The sequence below is a fragment of the Penicillium chermesinum genome (genome assembly GCF_028974085.1).
Source record: "Penicillium chermesinum strain IBT 19713 chromosome Unknown utg000004l:1.0-3345178.0:1.0-3348027.0, whole genome shotgun sequence".
NCBI lineage: Eukaryota > Fungi > Ascomycota > Eurotiomycetes > Eurotiales > Aspergillaceae > Penicillium > Penicillium chermesinum.
In genome coordinates this window covers 1,746,602-1,760,788 of record NW_026695314.1, presented here as the reverse complement: position 1 = coordinate 1,760,788, position 14,187 = coordinate 1,746,602, and the positions used below count along the sequence as shown (strand labels likewise).

The window sequence follows — 14,187 nt, the reverse complement described above, 5'->3', positions numbered from 1 at the left end:
TTCTAACCTTTCACGCTTCCAACGACTCTATACTCCTTCCACTTCTCAAGCTTCTTACAATATGAGAACTCGAAGGTCTATTGTCCCCGATTCGGAAGATGATGTTTCTCTAGCTGCTAAGTCAGTCAAAAATTCCTCACCTGCTCCAATGTCAGGACATTCGCGCACCCGGGGATCTAAATCCAAGTCGTCGACTGCTCGTGTCATAGATAATTCTCAAGATGATATGGACTTGACGGATGCCCCCGCCCCACGGGAGAACCTGGATAATGTGAAGGTTGTTATACCCAGGCAGGTGGTTGATTCTCCTGATGGATCGTCTCGGAACTCGTTGGGAGTACAATCTGCCGATGGCAGCACTACCCCCGCGACCAGCGTGGGGATTGCAACCGAATCTGAGGGCAGCAAGCCTCGCGTCCGAGTCAATGCTACGGCTCGTGCTCAACAGTTGCGTAATACTGCAACTGCCCGGAGGTCATCCACTCGAAGCACCAAACGGTCTGCAGATGACATGGAATCCCAGGCCCACCAGCAGGAGCAATTAGATGCAGCAATTGCCCGAGCCCTCCAAGAAGCCGAATATGATATCCCCGCGCCGAAACGGGCGAAGCGTGGAGCCGAGGAAACTCAATTGCTTAGCGACGATGATAGTCTCACTCCGTCTCTACATAGCAGTGAGCTCGATTTCGAGATGGCATCAGATTATGAAGATACTTCTGACACCGACACCATGGTTGAGAACTTTGTCCTCGGAATACCTGCAGGGTCGCGACCGCGCCGTCGCCGTACTATCGGACAAGCCTCTGCTCGTGCTATCTCTCCTGCTTCCGAAGACAGCAGTCCGCCCGCTGAATGGTCCTGGGAAGGCGACAGGAAACGTAAGAGGATGGCGGCGGACCGGAAAAAACTGGAGAGTAAACACCCAGTTGTGAGCAGGATGTGGGATGATCTCAAGGCCAAGCCAACGATCAACCCTAAACAGGCGGCTCAACCACAGTCTATTACCCGTCGACTCAAGCCGTTCCAGTTGGAAGGATTGCAATGGATGAGGGATCAAGAGCAGACAGAATATAAGGGGGGTCTCCTGGGTGATGAAATGGGCATGGGGAAAACTATACAAGCGGTCTCACTCATCATGTCCGACTATCCCCAAAAAGAGCCAACCCTTGTCATTGTGCCTCCAGTTGCTCTTATGCAATGGGTCGCGGAAATCAAGGAGTATACCGATGGTAAATTAAAAGTCCTTGTTTATCACAAGTCCGACCCCAAGGTCAAGAAATTGACACCTGCCGATATTCGCAAGTACGACGTGATCATGATCTCCTACTCCAGCCTGGAATCTATTCACCGCAAGCAAGAGAAAGGCTGGTCGCGTACTGGTGGAGTGGTCAAAGAGGACAGCGTGATTCATTCAGTCCGCTACCATCGGCTAATATTAGACGAAGCACACAGCATCAAGTCGCGTACCACCGGTGTTGCCAAGGCGTGTTTCGCTCTAGAGGCTTCTTATAAGTGGTGCCTTTCTGGAACCCCGGTGCAAAACAGAATTGGCGAATTCTTCTCCTTACTTCGTTTCTTGAAAGTTCGGCCATTTGCGTACTATTTCTGCAAGCAGTGCCCCTGCGAGCAGCTTCAGTGGTCATCCAACAAGCAGGGTCGCTGTACCGAATGCGCCCATACCAGCTTCAACCACATTTCGATCTTCAATAAAGAGATCCTCAACCCTATCACCGAAGGAGATACCGCAGAGCGCAAGGAGGGACTGGCAAAGCTTCGCCTCATTACAGATCGGATCATGCTTCGACGTCTCAAGGAAGAGCACACCTCCTCCATGGAACTACCTCCCAAACGCATTACCATCCACAATGAATTCTTCGGTGAGATTGAGCATGACTTCTCGACCAGCATCATGACAAACTCCACCCGCAAATTCGATACGTATGTCAGCCAGGGTGTTATGCTTAACAACTACGCCAATATCTTCGGTTTAATTATGCAGATGCGACAAGTGGCGAATCATCCGGATCTGATCCTCAAAAAACATGTGCAGCCAGGATTCAATGTTCTTGTCTGCCGCGTCTGTGATGAGCCCGCAGAAGATGCCATTCGATCCCGCTGCCGTCACGAGTTCTGCCGGAAATGTGCCAAAGACTACATTGAATCATTCGACCAGGACTCCGTCGTCGACTGTCCACAATGTCACATCCCTCTTTCCATTGATCTGGAGCAACCCACCATTGAACAATCCGGGGAGTCCGTCAAGAAGAACTCCATCATTAATCGAATTATGATGGAAAATTGGACTTCATCCACCAAGATCGAAACCCTCCTTTATGAACTTTATAAGCAGCGAACCAAAGGCCACACGCCGAAGTCCATCATCTTCTCGCAGTTTACCTCCATGCTCCAGCTTGTCGAGTGGCGTCTCCGCCATGCAGGATTCAATACCGTCATGCTCGATGGCAGCATGACGCCCGTACAACGCCAAAAGTCTATTGAACACTTCATGACCAACGCAGATGTAGAAGTGTTTTTGGTCTCACTCAAGGCTGGAGGTGTAGCGCTTAACTTGACCGAGGCTTCCCGAGTCTTCATTATTGATCCGTAAGTTTTGTTTCCCTTGAGACCCTTCAGTTATACGCGCCCTTGCTTACATTCTATCAGGTGGTGGAATCCCGCAGCTGAATGGCAAAGCGCTGATCGGAGTCACCGAATCGGACAACAGCGCCCGTGTGTTATAACTCGTCTCTGCATCGAAGATTCGGTGGAATCCCGAATCATCCAACTGCAGGAGAAGAAGGCAAATCTTATCAAGGGCACGATTAACAAGGATCAAGGAGCGGCCTTGGAGAAATTGACACCCGAGGACATGCAATTCTTGTTCCGTGGCTCGTAGATTTTGATTGGAATTTTGATTAAAATTTGCCCGTGTTGATACGCCACCTCCGTCAACCCTTGGCGCACGAGATTGGCCCAACGTCACCGGCCACCCACTAACGTGCGTCTGCCATTCCCTTGGGGGGCCCAAGCCCCTCATGACCTCACGAAACATTACTATTATTCCCCCCCAAAATCTTCTGTTTTTGCCTTTTCTACAGCGCTTTGATAGAGAGTGGGAGTTGGTGGTATCTTATCTTTTCTCGCTCGATTGCTTTGTTTTTTTCCTACTTCTACGGGTTCCCAAAATGAGCTAGCAGATCCGGCAGACAGAAATTAATGCAGTATCGTCTTACACGACGTGGAACCAATTTCCGCGCACCACTCTCTATTCTTGGGTAAATTTAGAAGCGAATGCAGATCTGAGATCATCCTTGATATTGAATCCCCAAGACTTGCCAATATTCTGCTGCCTGGTAAGGCTGAAGCTTGGCTCTTGGTATCGTCTCCACCGAGGATGCCCTGAACCAGCGGACCATAAGGGGAACGGTCCCCGCAACTTTCCTGAACCTCTGCCCTTCTCCTTTGTTTGTATCTTGTCTTGCCCCCCACCCCATTCTGATTCTTATCCTTATCTTTGCCCCCTAAATTATGACCTCGTCATAGTCGCGGTCTTCACATCCTATGGCTACCAAACCCCTCGATCGGTATGGCCCTAAGTTGGTCGAAAAGGCCGATAATGTCCAGTCGCGCTTGACCGGTGATCATCACCAGCCTGCAGGTGGATATGATGCTACACCCTTCCCCCGCGCGCCGCCGGGGTATACTGTCAAATTTACCTTCCATCGCGGCAACGATCTCCCTGTCGCAGACTTCGGAAGTTTCTCGTCCGACCCTTATATCCGCGCGCAACTGATTGTCGACCTTCCCCGCCGCCACAAGCAAGACCCTATTATGAGTTTCCGGAGTCCAACCGTGCGCAAAAACAAAAACCCCATTTGGAACTGCGAGTGGATTGTCGCCAACGTTCCAGCATCTGGTTTTCTTCTGAAGGCCCATGTCATGGATGAGGATCCCGCGGATCACGATGACAAGCTGGGGATTGCCTTCATTGAAGTCCCGGCGCTGTCGGAAAACTGGGAAGGGTTCAAGGAGCAGACTTTCAAGATCAAGAAACGCTATGGAAGCAAGCGCGTTTACGTTTTTACCAACGTCTCCGCATTCGCGACCGGTCATCACCAAGAGTCTTTCCTCGTCATGAGCATCGAATGCCTGGGGAAGACCCCCCGGGGACAACGGGGGCCAGATGTACACTGTTGGGCCCAACGCCTGGTTCAAGCACTTTTCGCCTCTCATTGGAAGATTGGCGGGCGTTAAAGATGATACCCAGACCGACGTGAACGGCAAATCAATCACGCGTTACAAGTAGGTTTATGTGGCGCAAAGCTTTCCGGGGAATACGTACTAACACCCGAACAGCTTCCAAGCTATCGAGATGCAACTCCGAGGCCCTGTGCCCGCAGAGTTGTACCATCGTTATGTTGAATTCAAACCTTTCGTCGCTGGCATGTTCCAGGCGCAAAGCCTCCGAGGACGGATCCTGAACAAGGCGCTTCATCACCAGCACTCCCGCATCTACAACTTTGATCGCAGTACTCTTGACGGATCGTTTCCAGAACCATGCAAAGAGTTTTCCCAGAAATTCCTCGAGTTCACCAACCATGGCCAAGGTGGCCGCATCTTCACCTACGTACTTACACTGGACGGACAACTGCGGTTCACAGAAACGGGCAAGGAATTCGGAATCGATCTGTTAAGCAAGCATACGATGCATAGTGATGTTTCGATATACATTGCTTTCTCGGGCGAATTCTTTGTCCGTCGACGTGTACACCATCATCACAGCTCCCAGTCAAATGACGAAGCGGGACTGGTCGTTGAGCAGAATGAACATCTCCCTCACGACTCAACCGAGCCATCAGACTACGAACTATTCATCGATAATGACAGTGGAACATACCGTCCGAACGCTGAAAAGCTTCCACTGTTGAAGCAATTCCTCCTTTCCAATTTCCCGGGTCTTCATATTACGACACTAGACTGCCAAAAGGACGCAGAGCGAATGGGCAAGATGAAGGATGAGCAGCGCGCAGTCAAGGCACAGGGTAATGTGATCACGTATCTTCAGCAGAGCAGCGCCTCTTCCCTGTCCATCTCTAGTTCGGAGGAGGAAGAGCTCGACGAGCGTATGGGTCAGGCTCCTCAGCGGGGCGACCTGTCCAAGAAGGTGCATGAGATGCGGGATGTCAAGGGACAGATGATGAGGTGGGTTGAGCATGACGGACATGCGGATAAATCTAAACCCAAATACAACCCTAAGGAGCGCCCAGCTTCCATGGGGAACCTCTGAGTTGCTCCGCCCTCTGCCAACGCGGCTGCCTAAATAATATGCGATGATCTGGCGTCTGGCATGTACCTTTTGCCCTTCTGTCTTCACTGATTTTGATGGCCTATATCTTTCTTGTCTCAGTCTGGAACTGAGCGTCATGACTTTCACGATTCAACTAATACGACTGGAGCTCATTCGCAGTTTGGAGATGTATTTTTAATTCGTTCTATCTGCAAAATGCTTCAGAACGTGCTCTTTTTCAGTTTGGACTTCCCATATGCCTAACATTTAGTAATGCTCCACCGATCACGGGACAATCTCACTGTCGTGGCTCAGGCCTGCAGTCCTTCAAGCAGGTGCCTGGTGAGTGGGGTTATACCTGTGGCTCCTCTGGGGCTGAAACAAAAGGGTTGCGGGCCCCCTCTTTACCAAGGGGCTGAGAAATGAAACCCCGGGGGGCCTTGCAAGTGAACCAGCTCAAATGTTACCCAAGAGTAAACCAAAATTTCCCGAGGCTTAAGTGCACGTAGAGATCAAAATAAATAGAATGTGTAGGGCCAAGAAGAGGGAGGGCGGCCCCAGCTCCACTGTTCCCCGAGAATCCACCCCTCTCTCCCTCAGAAATCGACGCCATCGCTGAATCTCAAAGCTTGACTCCACCTCAGCCCCTCTTCTTTTTCCCAACCACTTTTAATCTGAATGACGGGTTCCGCCATTCGTCTTGTCTCCTGCTACGGGCTATTCAGCTTCTACGTACCCGGTCGATGGCCGATTGGCTTGGTGCTCGCCCAACTCCCTCGCGCCGTGACCTGAATCTGTCGCCAGCGCCATCATGGGCAACGTCGCCAGCCGCCTCGATGAGGCCGGGAACTTGTTCCTGAAAGACCAGAACAGATGTGCGCTCGTCCTTGCCTTTGATCTCTTCCATTCAGAGCACTAACAGAATATCGTAGTCTCCATCGCATCGGTCTCCATCAGCAACTCCCGGCGCCGCCTACTCACTCTTTCCCCGAATGCCTTCCCCGCGGTAAGGTACACGGCCAAGCGAGATGCCGGCGACGATGCCCCGATCGAATACATCCAGGTATACAAGCGTCCCAAGCTAGTTCAGAACGCAGAATAACGGATACTGACCGGCTGTTTTCCAACTTTGCACAGGATCCCGACACTCCGCCCACTGCCACGGCCCCGTCCTTTCTGCTACGTCTTAATAATGAGGACGAACTCATCTTTAACTTCACATTCGTCCTTCGCCAAACCCAAACAGGCAACACCGCATGCTCCACAGTCAACGGCGTCGCGAGCTCCCTCCCGGAGGTGATCGACACCAACTTGACCGGCCTAACATTTGCGCACGCGTCAAACTCCAAAGAACTGGATAACCTAATCACTCGCGAATTCCATGCGAACCCGAATCTACAGGACAACTCCAATGTACAGCTCATTGGTAACTTTTCGACCGAAGGCAGCCCATCTGTGTCATTTGAGTGGACTTGGAGCTGGAAGCCCCCCAAGGCAATAGAGGACAGGGGCGGCGGCTGGCGAAACAGCTGTAGCCTGCTGGACTACGACCAGAGGACAAACCGTCTCAACACCCTCGCGCACTTTTCCTTCTGGGTACATAATTCTATTCGCCCATTGCCAAGCCCCCCAGATATCCTCTCCCAACCTCGAGTTACCAGTCCCAGCGCCTCGCAGTCGCGTCCCCTCGACACAGTCTGCTACCTCTCAATATAGCGAATCCGAAACAACCCCCCCTAGCTCCCTTAGTTACTACTCCACCTGAAAGCGATTCCTTACCGGCTCCGCCTCCAATTCCTTCGCAACCTCCGCCACCGCCGCCAGTCAAAGTCGAGCTACCTGCTGCTCGAGTTGGAGACGATGTGAGCACTGGGGAAGACGGGCCATTGTTCCGCGCTACCATGAAAGCGATGGAGCAAAAGACCGGGAATATGCGCTCCAAGATCAAGAAGGTGCTAAAGAAAGCCGAAGCTGCTCAGCAAGCCCTGGTTGCTTGTAACGAGGCCATGGAAGCTTTCTTAGGGTCTTTGAATGACGCGTCGACCTCGAATGCCAATGCCGTTCAGCCTGCATTAGATCATTACTACGAGCGGATTGCCAGGCAGATCTTGACATACGAGCAGCTGAACACCCTCCAACTGCAAAAGATTGTCATTGAGCCTCTGCTCCGATTGTATCAAAATGACATTAAACAGGCCGAGGCTAAGAAGAAAGAGTTCGACGAAGAGAGTCGGGACTTCTACGCCTACGTCGGACGCTACCTTGGCCAGCGTCAAGACTCGCTTAAGGAGAAGAAACGCGCGGAGAGTGACTCGAAGTACCAAGCCAAACGACAGAAGTTCGAGCTGAAACGCTTTGATTATTCAAGTTTCATGCAAGATCTTCATGGCGGTCGCAAAGAGCAAGAGGTTTTATCTCATCTCACAAGATTTGCCGATTACCAAGCGAAGAATTTCCTGGCAGCAGCAGCGAAAATCGAGGAGATGATGCCGGAACTGGATGCACTCATCGAGGGAGTAAATCAGGCAGACAAGGAGTTCCAGTTCAAACGAACTGAGCGGGAAGAGAAACGCAGAGCCCTCGAGAAGAATAGCAACCTATACCTGGAACCCGATGCTTTGTCTGGCCCTACGAGTCTTCCATCCTCATCAGCCGGTATCTCTAACAGCGCTCCTTTCATGGAGAATGAACTAGGCCGAGCTGACAGCACTGGCTCACAACTCCGGGGCGTGATCAGCAATTCCTCCTCTGTCTCGTCCCAGCCAAACCAATCCGCTGCCACTCCCAACGCCGGAAATGGTACCCCAGCAACGACTGGCTCTGCAGCTGTACCGGGACCGAACAAATTCAAGGGAATCCGCGACCTTGAAGAGCAAAACAATGTGGGCGCTGACCTTGCGGAAACTCAACAGCGAAAGGAAGGCCTATTGTGGGCTCTCTCACGCCCTGGCTCACATATTGATCCCAAGGGAATCAATAAGCAGGCCTGGCACAAGTAAGTCTTGCCCTTTAACCCAAATCTACAATTCTCCCCCACCTCTCTAACACATGACAAACCAGGTTCTGGATTGTGTTGGACCAAGGGAAGTTGTCAGAATACAGCAACTGGAAGCAAAGACTAGACCTACACATGGATCCCATCGATCTCCGAATGGCATCGGTTCGAGAGGCTCGCAATGCGGAACGACGATTCTGTTTCGAGGTCATCACTCCACAATTCAAACGAGTGTACCAAGCGACGTCGGAAGAAGACATGGCAAATTGGATTCGGTCCATCAATAACGCACTCCAGAGCGCAGTCGAAGGGCGAGCAATGTCTCCGGGGCGAGCAAGTTCATCCAAGAGGGAGTCATCCACTGGCCGGGACATCGGCTCCGTCTTGACAGGGAAAAGCTCCTCAGTATCGGGCCATCATAATCACTCGAGTAGCTCAGGTGGCAGTGGCAATACCAGTGGTGTAGGCCGCCGCACAACAGTCGGAGCACGCCCAAGCTATGTTCGTCGTGATAGCAACAGCTACGATGAAGATCCTGCCAAGCTTCTGCAGACTGTGAGAGACGCTGACGAGGGTAACAAATGGTGTGCCGATTGCGGTTCCACTTCAAAGGTTGAATGGGTGTCAATCAATCTTGGTATCATCCTCTGCATCGAATGCAGTGGTATTCATCGATCATTGGGAACTCATATATCCAAAATCAGGTCCCTAACATTGGATATTCATTCCTTCTCAAATGACATCGTTGAGATTCTGTTGCAAATTGGAAACCGAGTCAGCAATATGGTCTGGGAAGCTACACTCGATCAATCGCTCAAGCCAGGGCCCATGTCCACACGAGAACAACGGCTGAAGTTTATAACGAGCAAGTATGTGGATAGGGCCTTTGTCGAACAATTGCCCTCCGCTCGGTCTCGCTTCGCAACCCCTGACGAGCATCTACTTGCGTCGATCAAGCAAAACAATATCCAAGATGTGCTCTACGGGATTGCTCTTGGTGCTAACGTGAACGTCACCGACCGTTCTCGCAACACGCACGCTACTTTCCTCGCGCTTGCCGCTGCAGACCCTGCAACGCCCGGATCCACTCCTACCAGTATTTCCGCCCGGTCCAACGCTAAGGCAATCCCATTCCCAATTGCCGAGCTGCTGGTTCAAAACGGCGCAGAAATCCCTCCGCAACCCCCGTCAATTCCTCTCACTCCTGCCGCGCAGCTCTATCTCAGCCAGCGCGTCGCACGGCCGTCCGGCTTCAATGCTCCTAGTCCAGCTCCTGTCGCAGGAAAACAAGCGATCAGTGATACTCTTGGCACACTTCCGACCATTCGCGGCTCGAGCCGAGAGAGCTCCGTCTCTGGTCCAAGTGGAAATAGCTCTGCGGACAAAGACAAGCTATCCAAGCGAGGAAGCGCTGGTGCCCGCTTCGCAGGGAAGGTGGCGTCCCTTGGGATCGACCGGATTGAACGGTAGTGGCTTCTCTTCTATGCAAAACCACTCGGTATTCCGATGCCTTCCGCTCTCATAATTCCTAATTATACCCAACCTAATGTGATTTGCATGAACATTCCCCCTTGATGACTTCTTCTGTGTTTGGTTTGGATCCTTGTTTCTCAAGGCCCTCATCGGGCTTCTCTCGCGTTGCGTCTTGTTTGTGGCTTCCGAAACGAAACTTTCACTGTTAACATATCTCCAGTTTTCTGCACTACTCTTGCTTGTTACGGAATTTCCTACTGAGCTCTTCATAGCGAGAGAAGACGAGACACCAGTAACTTCTCCACTTAGTTTTTTTTTTTTGCTCTGCCTCTTCTTTTTCACATTCTTGCAGGCATCTATGATCCTTTCGATCATAGGGGTAGTTTGTATCAAAAACTCCGGTCTTGTTCTGTCCCGTCATTATCTGCGATTAGGCCTTGTTCCATGTCGCGTGTAATCGGCTTGTCTAGCTGATTGGCATGCGCTGGTCTACGTTCTTCTGAACATATATGCACTCCGAGGATACAAGTTCCTCGACGAATGTAATCATTACTTGGTTTATTGTCTTTCCATCTCGTCCCCATGCTCGGGCACATACTGTATCATACATCCTACCTACCCTTGTACGTACTAGTAGATCGGCGATGCCGGTATTCGTTCATCACCATTGCACCACCCACTGTAACGCTGCCAAATTCCTTTCCAATATGTCGCTGCCTTCTGGTGGCAATTGATCACTCTGACTCACATCCTTTGCCCCATCGCCAGCGGAGTCCTGGCAGATGACCGCCGATTATATCCATGGACCATGCACTGGGGCTGTGGCGCAGATTAAACGCTTCGGCACAATGAGACCCCAATTAAACTTCTCCTTCAAGCTAATGCCAGCCCGCAGCCCCGATTATCAGATCCTCATTCGAGGCAATTCCCAAGTGGATACTCCCAAGTGAAACACAAGAGCCATGAAGAGTAGTGGGTACGTATGACTCTTCACCGTGGGCATATCGACAAGAGGGTCAAAGGTTCGGCCACTCCGCGGAGTTCCAGGCATATGGGTACAGCTGATTCCGCCATGGGGAAAGAAGTAGCTTCACTGGGATCATCGCCACCACAAAAGCCACAGGGATCAGCCACTGAGGGTATTCCACGCCAATAGATTCTCGACGGAACCCACCGCTGCTCTGTATTTGCTTATCTTTCCTGATGGAGGAAATTCGGCTGGTTTCCACCGGATTCACTTACGTGGGCATATCCATGAGGCCAGCGTGGCTTCACTCGTGCAGATACATACCCAAAGACCACCGGGTGACTGACAACGGGATACAGTACATCCTGACCCAGGAACTCTCCCAGTACTGCGTACGCAAGGCGTAAAGATAGTCCATTCATCAGCGGCGCTGCCAGGACCCAATGACGCCAACATAACGAGGCATAATTGGAGAAAGGGAAACGCCAATATCGCCGATCAACGGTCGTTCGACACGTCGGACGGTGGTTGGACGTTGTCGGCCAGGAACGTGGAGAAACGGCTGAGGTCCCTCACCACATGACGTCAGTATGCCCCAAGTGGCGCCTGAGGCCGCATATCAGTCGCCGGTATGTGCAGGGGAAGCACAGCGACGCTTCTCGAAGGAATCGATTGTCCACTTAGATACTGCGGACCACCCGGGATCTTCACCCTCTTCTAACCGTCCTTCTCCCATTTATCCACTTGAACCTGCTCGTCGTGCATGGTTACTCGAAAGGGCGCCTTCTGTTTCCGTGTTTCCGTGTTTCCGGCTCGTTCTCGTACAAAGCACTGCGGTGGCTGATGATGTTGTTGGTGCCCAAGGGGACTTCCTTGGGATCCGTAGATGCTTCGAGGAGTCTCTTGTTTACTCGAATGAGAGGGGTGCAGGTGTGGGTTCACGGAGGGCTGCGGGATCAGCGTTAGGAATGCACTGCTTTCTTTCTTGAATAGGGAGGTGCACAGCCTTTCAGTGGCGAGGGGTCAATGAGTCACCTCAGCTGGACCTCAGCTGGACCTCAGCTCGATGGGAATATGTCCCATTTGTTTTTCATTTTCTTCCTGAAGACCTGTATAGTTCGAGGTCACATGACTAGGGTAAGGATTCCGATGGGACTTTGGCATGGGGTGCGTGTGAGGCCGGGAGAACTTCGGAGTATTCCAATCCAAGAAATACAGATCTACATAGTTGACTGTACGGCACTCCGAGTCTTGTTTAACTATACCACAACACCATTCCGGTTGATTCAGTAGACATAGGAGACTTAGAGGTACTGTACGGACCGTTGCGGGTGTGCATTAGTACGCCGCCTCGGGGTGCTAGATCCGAGCAAGCCTTAGATATGTACACAACTTACCATGTCTCCAGAGAATAGCCCTACATGTGATTGCCACTCTGGTAACCGCCCAAACCAATCACTTGGAGTTCTGCATGTTGAAGCATAATCTAATACATCACCCAGGTGCCTGTCGATCCGAAAGTGAGCAGAGGATGCCGGTGATTGGCTGGGCTACCGTCCCGGTGACCAGTAAAGTGGGTTCCGCCCGAAATCTCAACTTCCACCCTCGGATTCTCCACTCTCCACACTCTCTCGCGACCTCAATCGTCGATGGTTCGTTTTCAGTTCCCCAGGCCGTGGCTGGCCCAATTGGGCCCGAGACAGAATTTCGTTTTTCCCTCCCCATGCATACCAGTCTTTGCGATGTTTGCACAGTGGAGAAGGTTACGTGCTTCAAGCTGAAGGCAGGGCCAAACATGCCCTCTACTGGACTGGGACAATTGAGGTCGAATTACAGCTCCGCTCCTGCAGCCGCTTCCCCGTCCCGACAGTATGGTCTGATCGGCTTGGAGCCTTGGGTCACTCGGGAAGTCAAATATCGCGTTGTTTTGCACAGCATGCATGTATTGTGCTGGACATGAATGTCAAGTGGCTCGAACCATATTCCACGCCCATGGTACAAACCTTGCCTGGCTGGATCAGCGCCACAGCACACCGCACGTTGAATGGAGTATCAGTAGGCGTCCGGTGCTCCTCGGCCATTGGCGGGATCATAATCGAGCCTAGTGGGAGTGGTTGTCCCGACTCCATATCTCTCCCATGCTTTTCCCCTTGCGGTCTCGGCGCCGCCCGTCGGGATGCACAATCCTTTCCCTGTGAGGCCATGATAGGCCCAATATCCGCTGGTTTAGCCTGCATGCGCTTCATCGTAATTTTTCCAGTTACCCAGTCGCCTGAACGTTTTGCTGCCGGGGGGCCCTTTTCCTTTAGGGTAATACTGGCTACCCAGTCTCTTCATTCCCGTGGGGAGGAATCCGCTTTTTCCCTTTTTCCCTTTTTTCATTTTTTTTCCATTTTTTCCCTCGCCTTTCTTCCCTAAAAGGTTCGGCTCCACGGCTTCCATTTTAAACCCTTCAAACCCACAGCTACCAAGCCCTGATAGTGGCAAGCCATGTACGCCATGCATGAGGCTTTTGAACTTGTAGTAAATCCACAGAATTGCTGCCTTGGGGACCACCCTCCCCAGTGCGGATCGCTGGGTCATTCTTCACTCCCTCTGCCTCTAATATTTTCTGCGTAAGAGGAATCCGCCTCAATCGATTCGCCACAAGGCTGAAAGGTTCATCTTGACAAATCAATGTTGGACCAGGTCATGATATAACCTGTCTCATGCCACTTGTTGATACCACCGATTGACGCCTGAGAAAAGAAAAAGGCATCCTTACGAGCCAGACCTTGATTGCATACTTTCAAGTCGCACGGCCTCTACATAGCCCTCTACAAGTGCTTTGTCTGAAGGATCTCAGCTTTGGGCCCCGTTTTCCACTGCACGACAAGCATCTCCTACCCTCAAAAGGTAATAGGATCGACGCCCGAGCAGCAGAGTGCCCAAATAGTGAGCTATCAGCTGGGGAGCTTGTGCCATAATCCGCCACCCAAACTCCCTCTTTTCTCTCTTTTTTTTTTCTTTTTTTTTCTTTTTTTTTTCCTTTCCCCCCTTTTAACCCACAACTCGCCGAGGCCCTTGCACGCTGCCAGACCCACTCAGTATACTCTTGCACCATCGAACGCTCCAGAGTCTAGCTTCTCCAATCGGTTTGCTTGCATAAACCCGTCTCAATCTTTAGCCGCCTCTGAGGCGTTGGTGCAATCTCCTGATCAGACCCAAATCTCATCAGCCACACTTTGTGCTCGGTCTTTCTGAGTGGAAGCCCAAGCCTCTAATCCGCCACTTCTCGAAGGTCCCTGGGGCTGCTCTCTTTTTTTTCTCTGTTGCCTTCTCCAACCCTCTCCACAGGCGGTGTTACTATAATATCGGGTTTGGCAGGCCGCTTTAGCATTGTGGCCACTCGACTCGCCGTTTGATTTCCTTTTAAACTCTGGGAAGCAGGCGTGTGTCTTTTGCCTTCTCTAGCCCCATATTAAC

The 14,187-nt window shown here is 51.6% G+C and overlaps 3 protein-coding genes across 3 annotated transcripts; all 3 read left to right on the top strand.

Annotated features, from left to right (window-relative positions):
- Window positions 1–61: 61 nt before the first annotated feature.
- On the top strand, window positions 62–2,896 carry N7468_005556 (DNA repair protein RAD16; the record flags this gene model as incomplete). The annotated part of the gene is made up of 2 exons (XM_058474853.1): window positions 62–2,604; window positions 2,665–2,896. 2 exons carry the CDS (start codon window positions 62–64, stop codon window positions 2,894–2,896), a joined length of 2,775 nt encoding a protein of 924 aa, XP_058330593.1.
- A 665-nt stretch (window positions 2,897–3,561) lies between these two features.
- On the top strand, window positions 3,562–5,287 carry N7468_005555 (C2 domain protein; the record flags this gene model as incomplete). Its single annotated transcript, XM_058474852.1, has 3 exons — window positions 3,562–4,131; window positions 4,184–4,302; window positions 4,357–5,287. 3 exons carry the CDS (start codon window positions 3,562–3,564, stop codon window positions 5,285–5,287), a joined length of 1,620 nt encoding a protein of 539 aa, XP_058330592.1.
- Window positions 5,288–6,098: 811 nt separating this feature from the next.
- N7468_005554 (putative ARF GTPase activator (Csx2)) lies at window positions 6,099–9,752 on the top strand (the record flags this gene model as incomplete). The annotated part of the gene is made up of 5 exons (XM_058474851.1): window positions 6,099–6,162; window positions 6,220–6,350; window positions 6,425–6,947; window positions 7,004–8,282; window positions 8,348–9,752. The coding sequence occupies 5 exons, from the start codon at window positions 6,099–6,101 to the stop codon at window positions 9,750–9,752; spliced, it is 3,402 nt and encodes a 1,133-aa protein (XP_058330591.1).
- Between the last annotated feature and the right edge of the window lie 4,435 nt (window positions 9,753–14,187).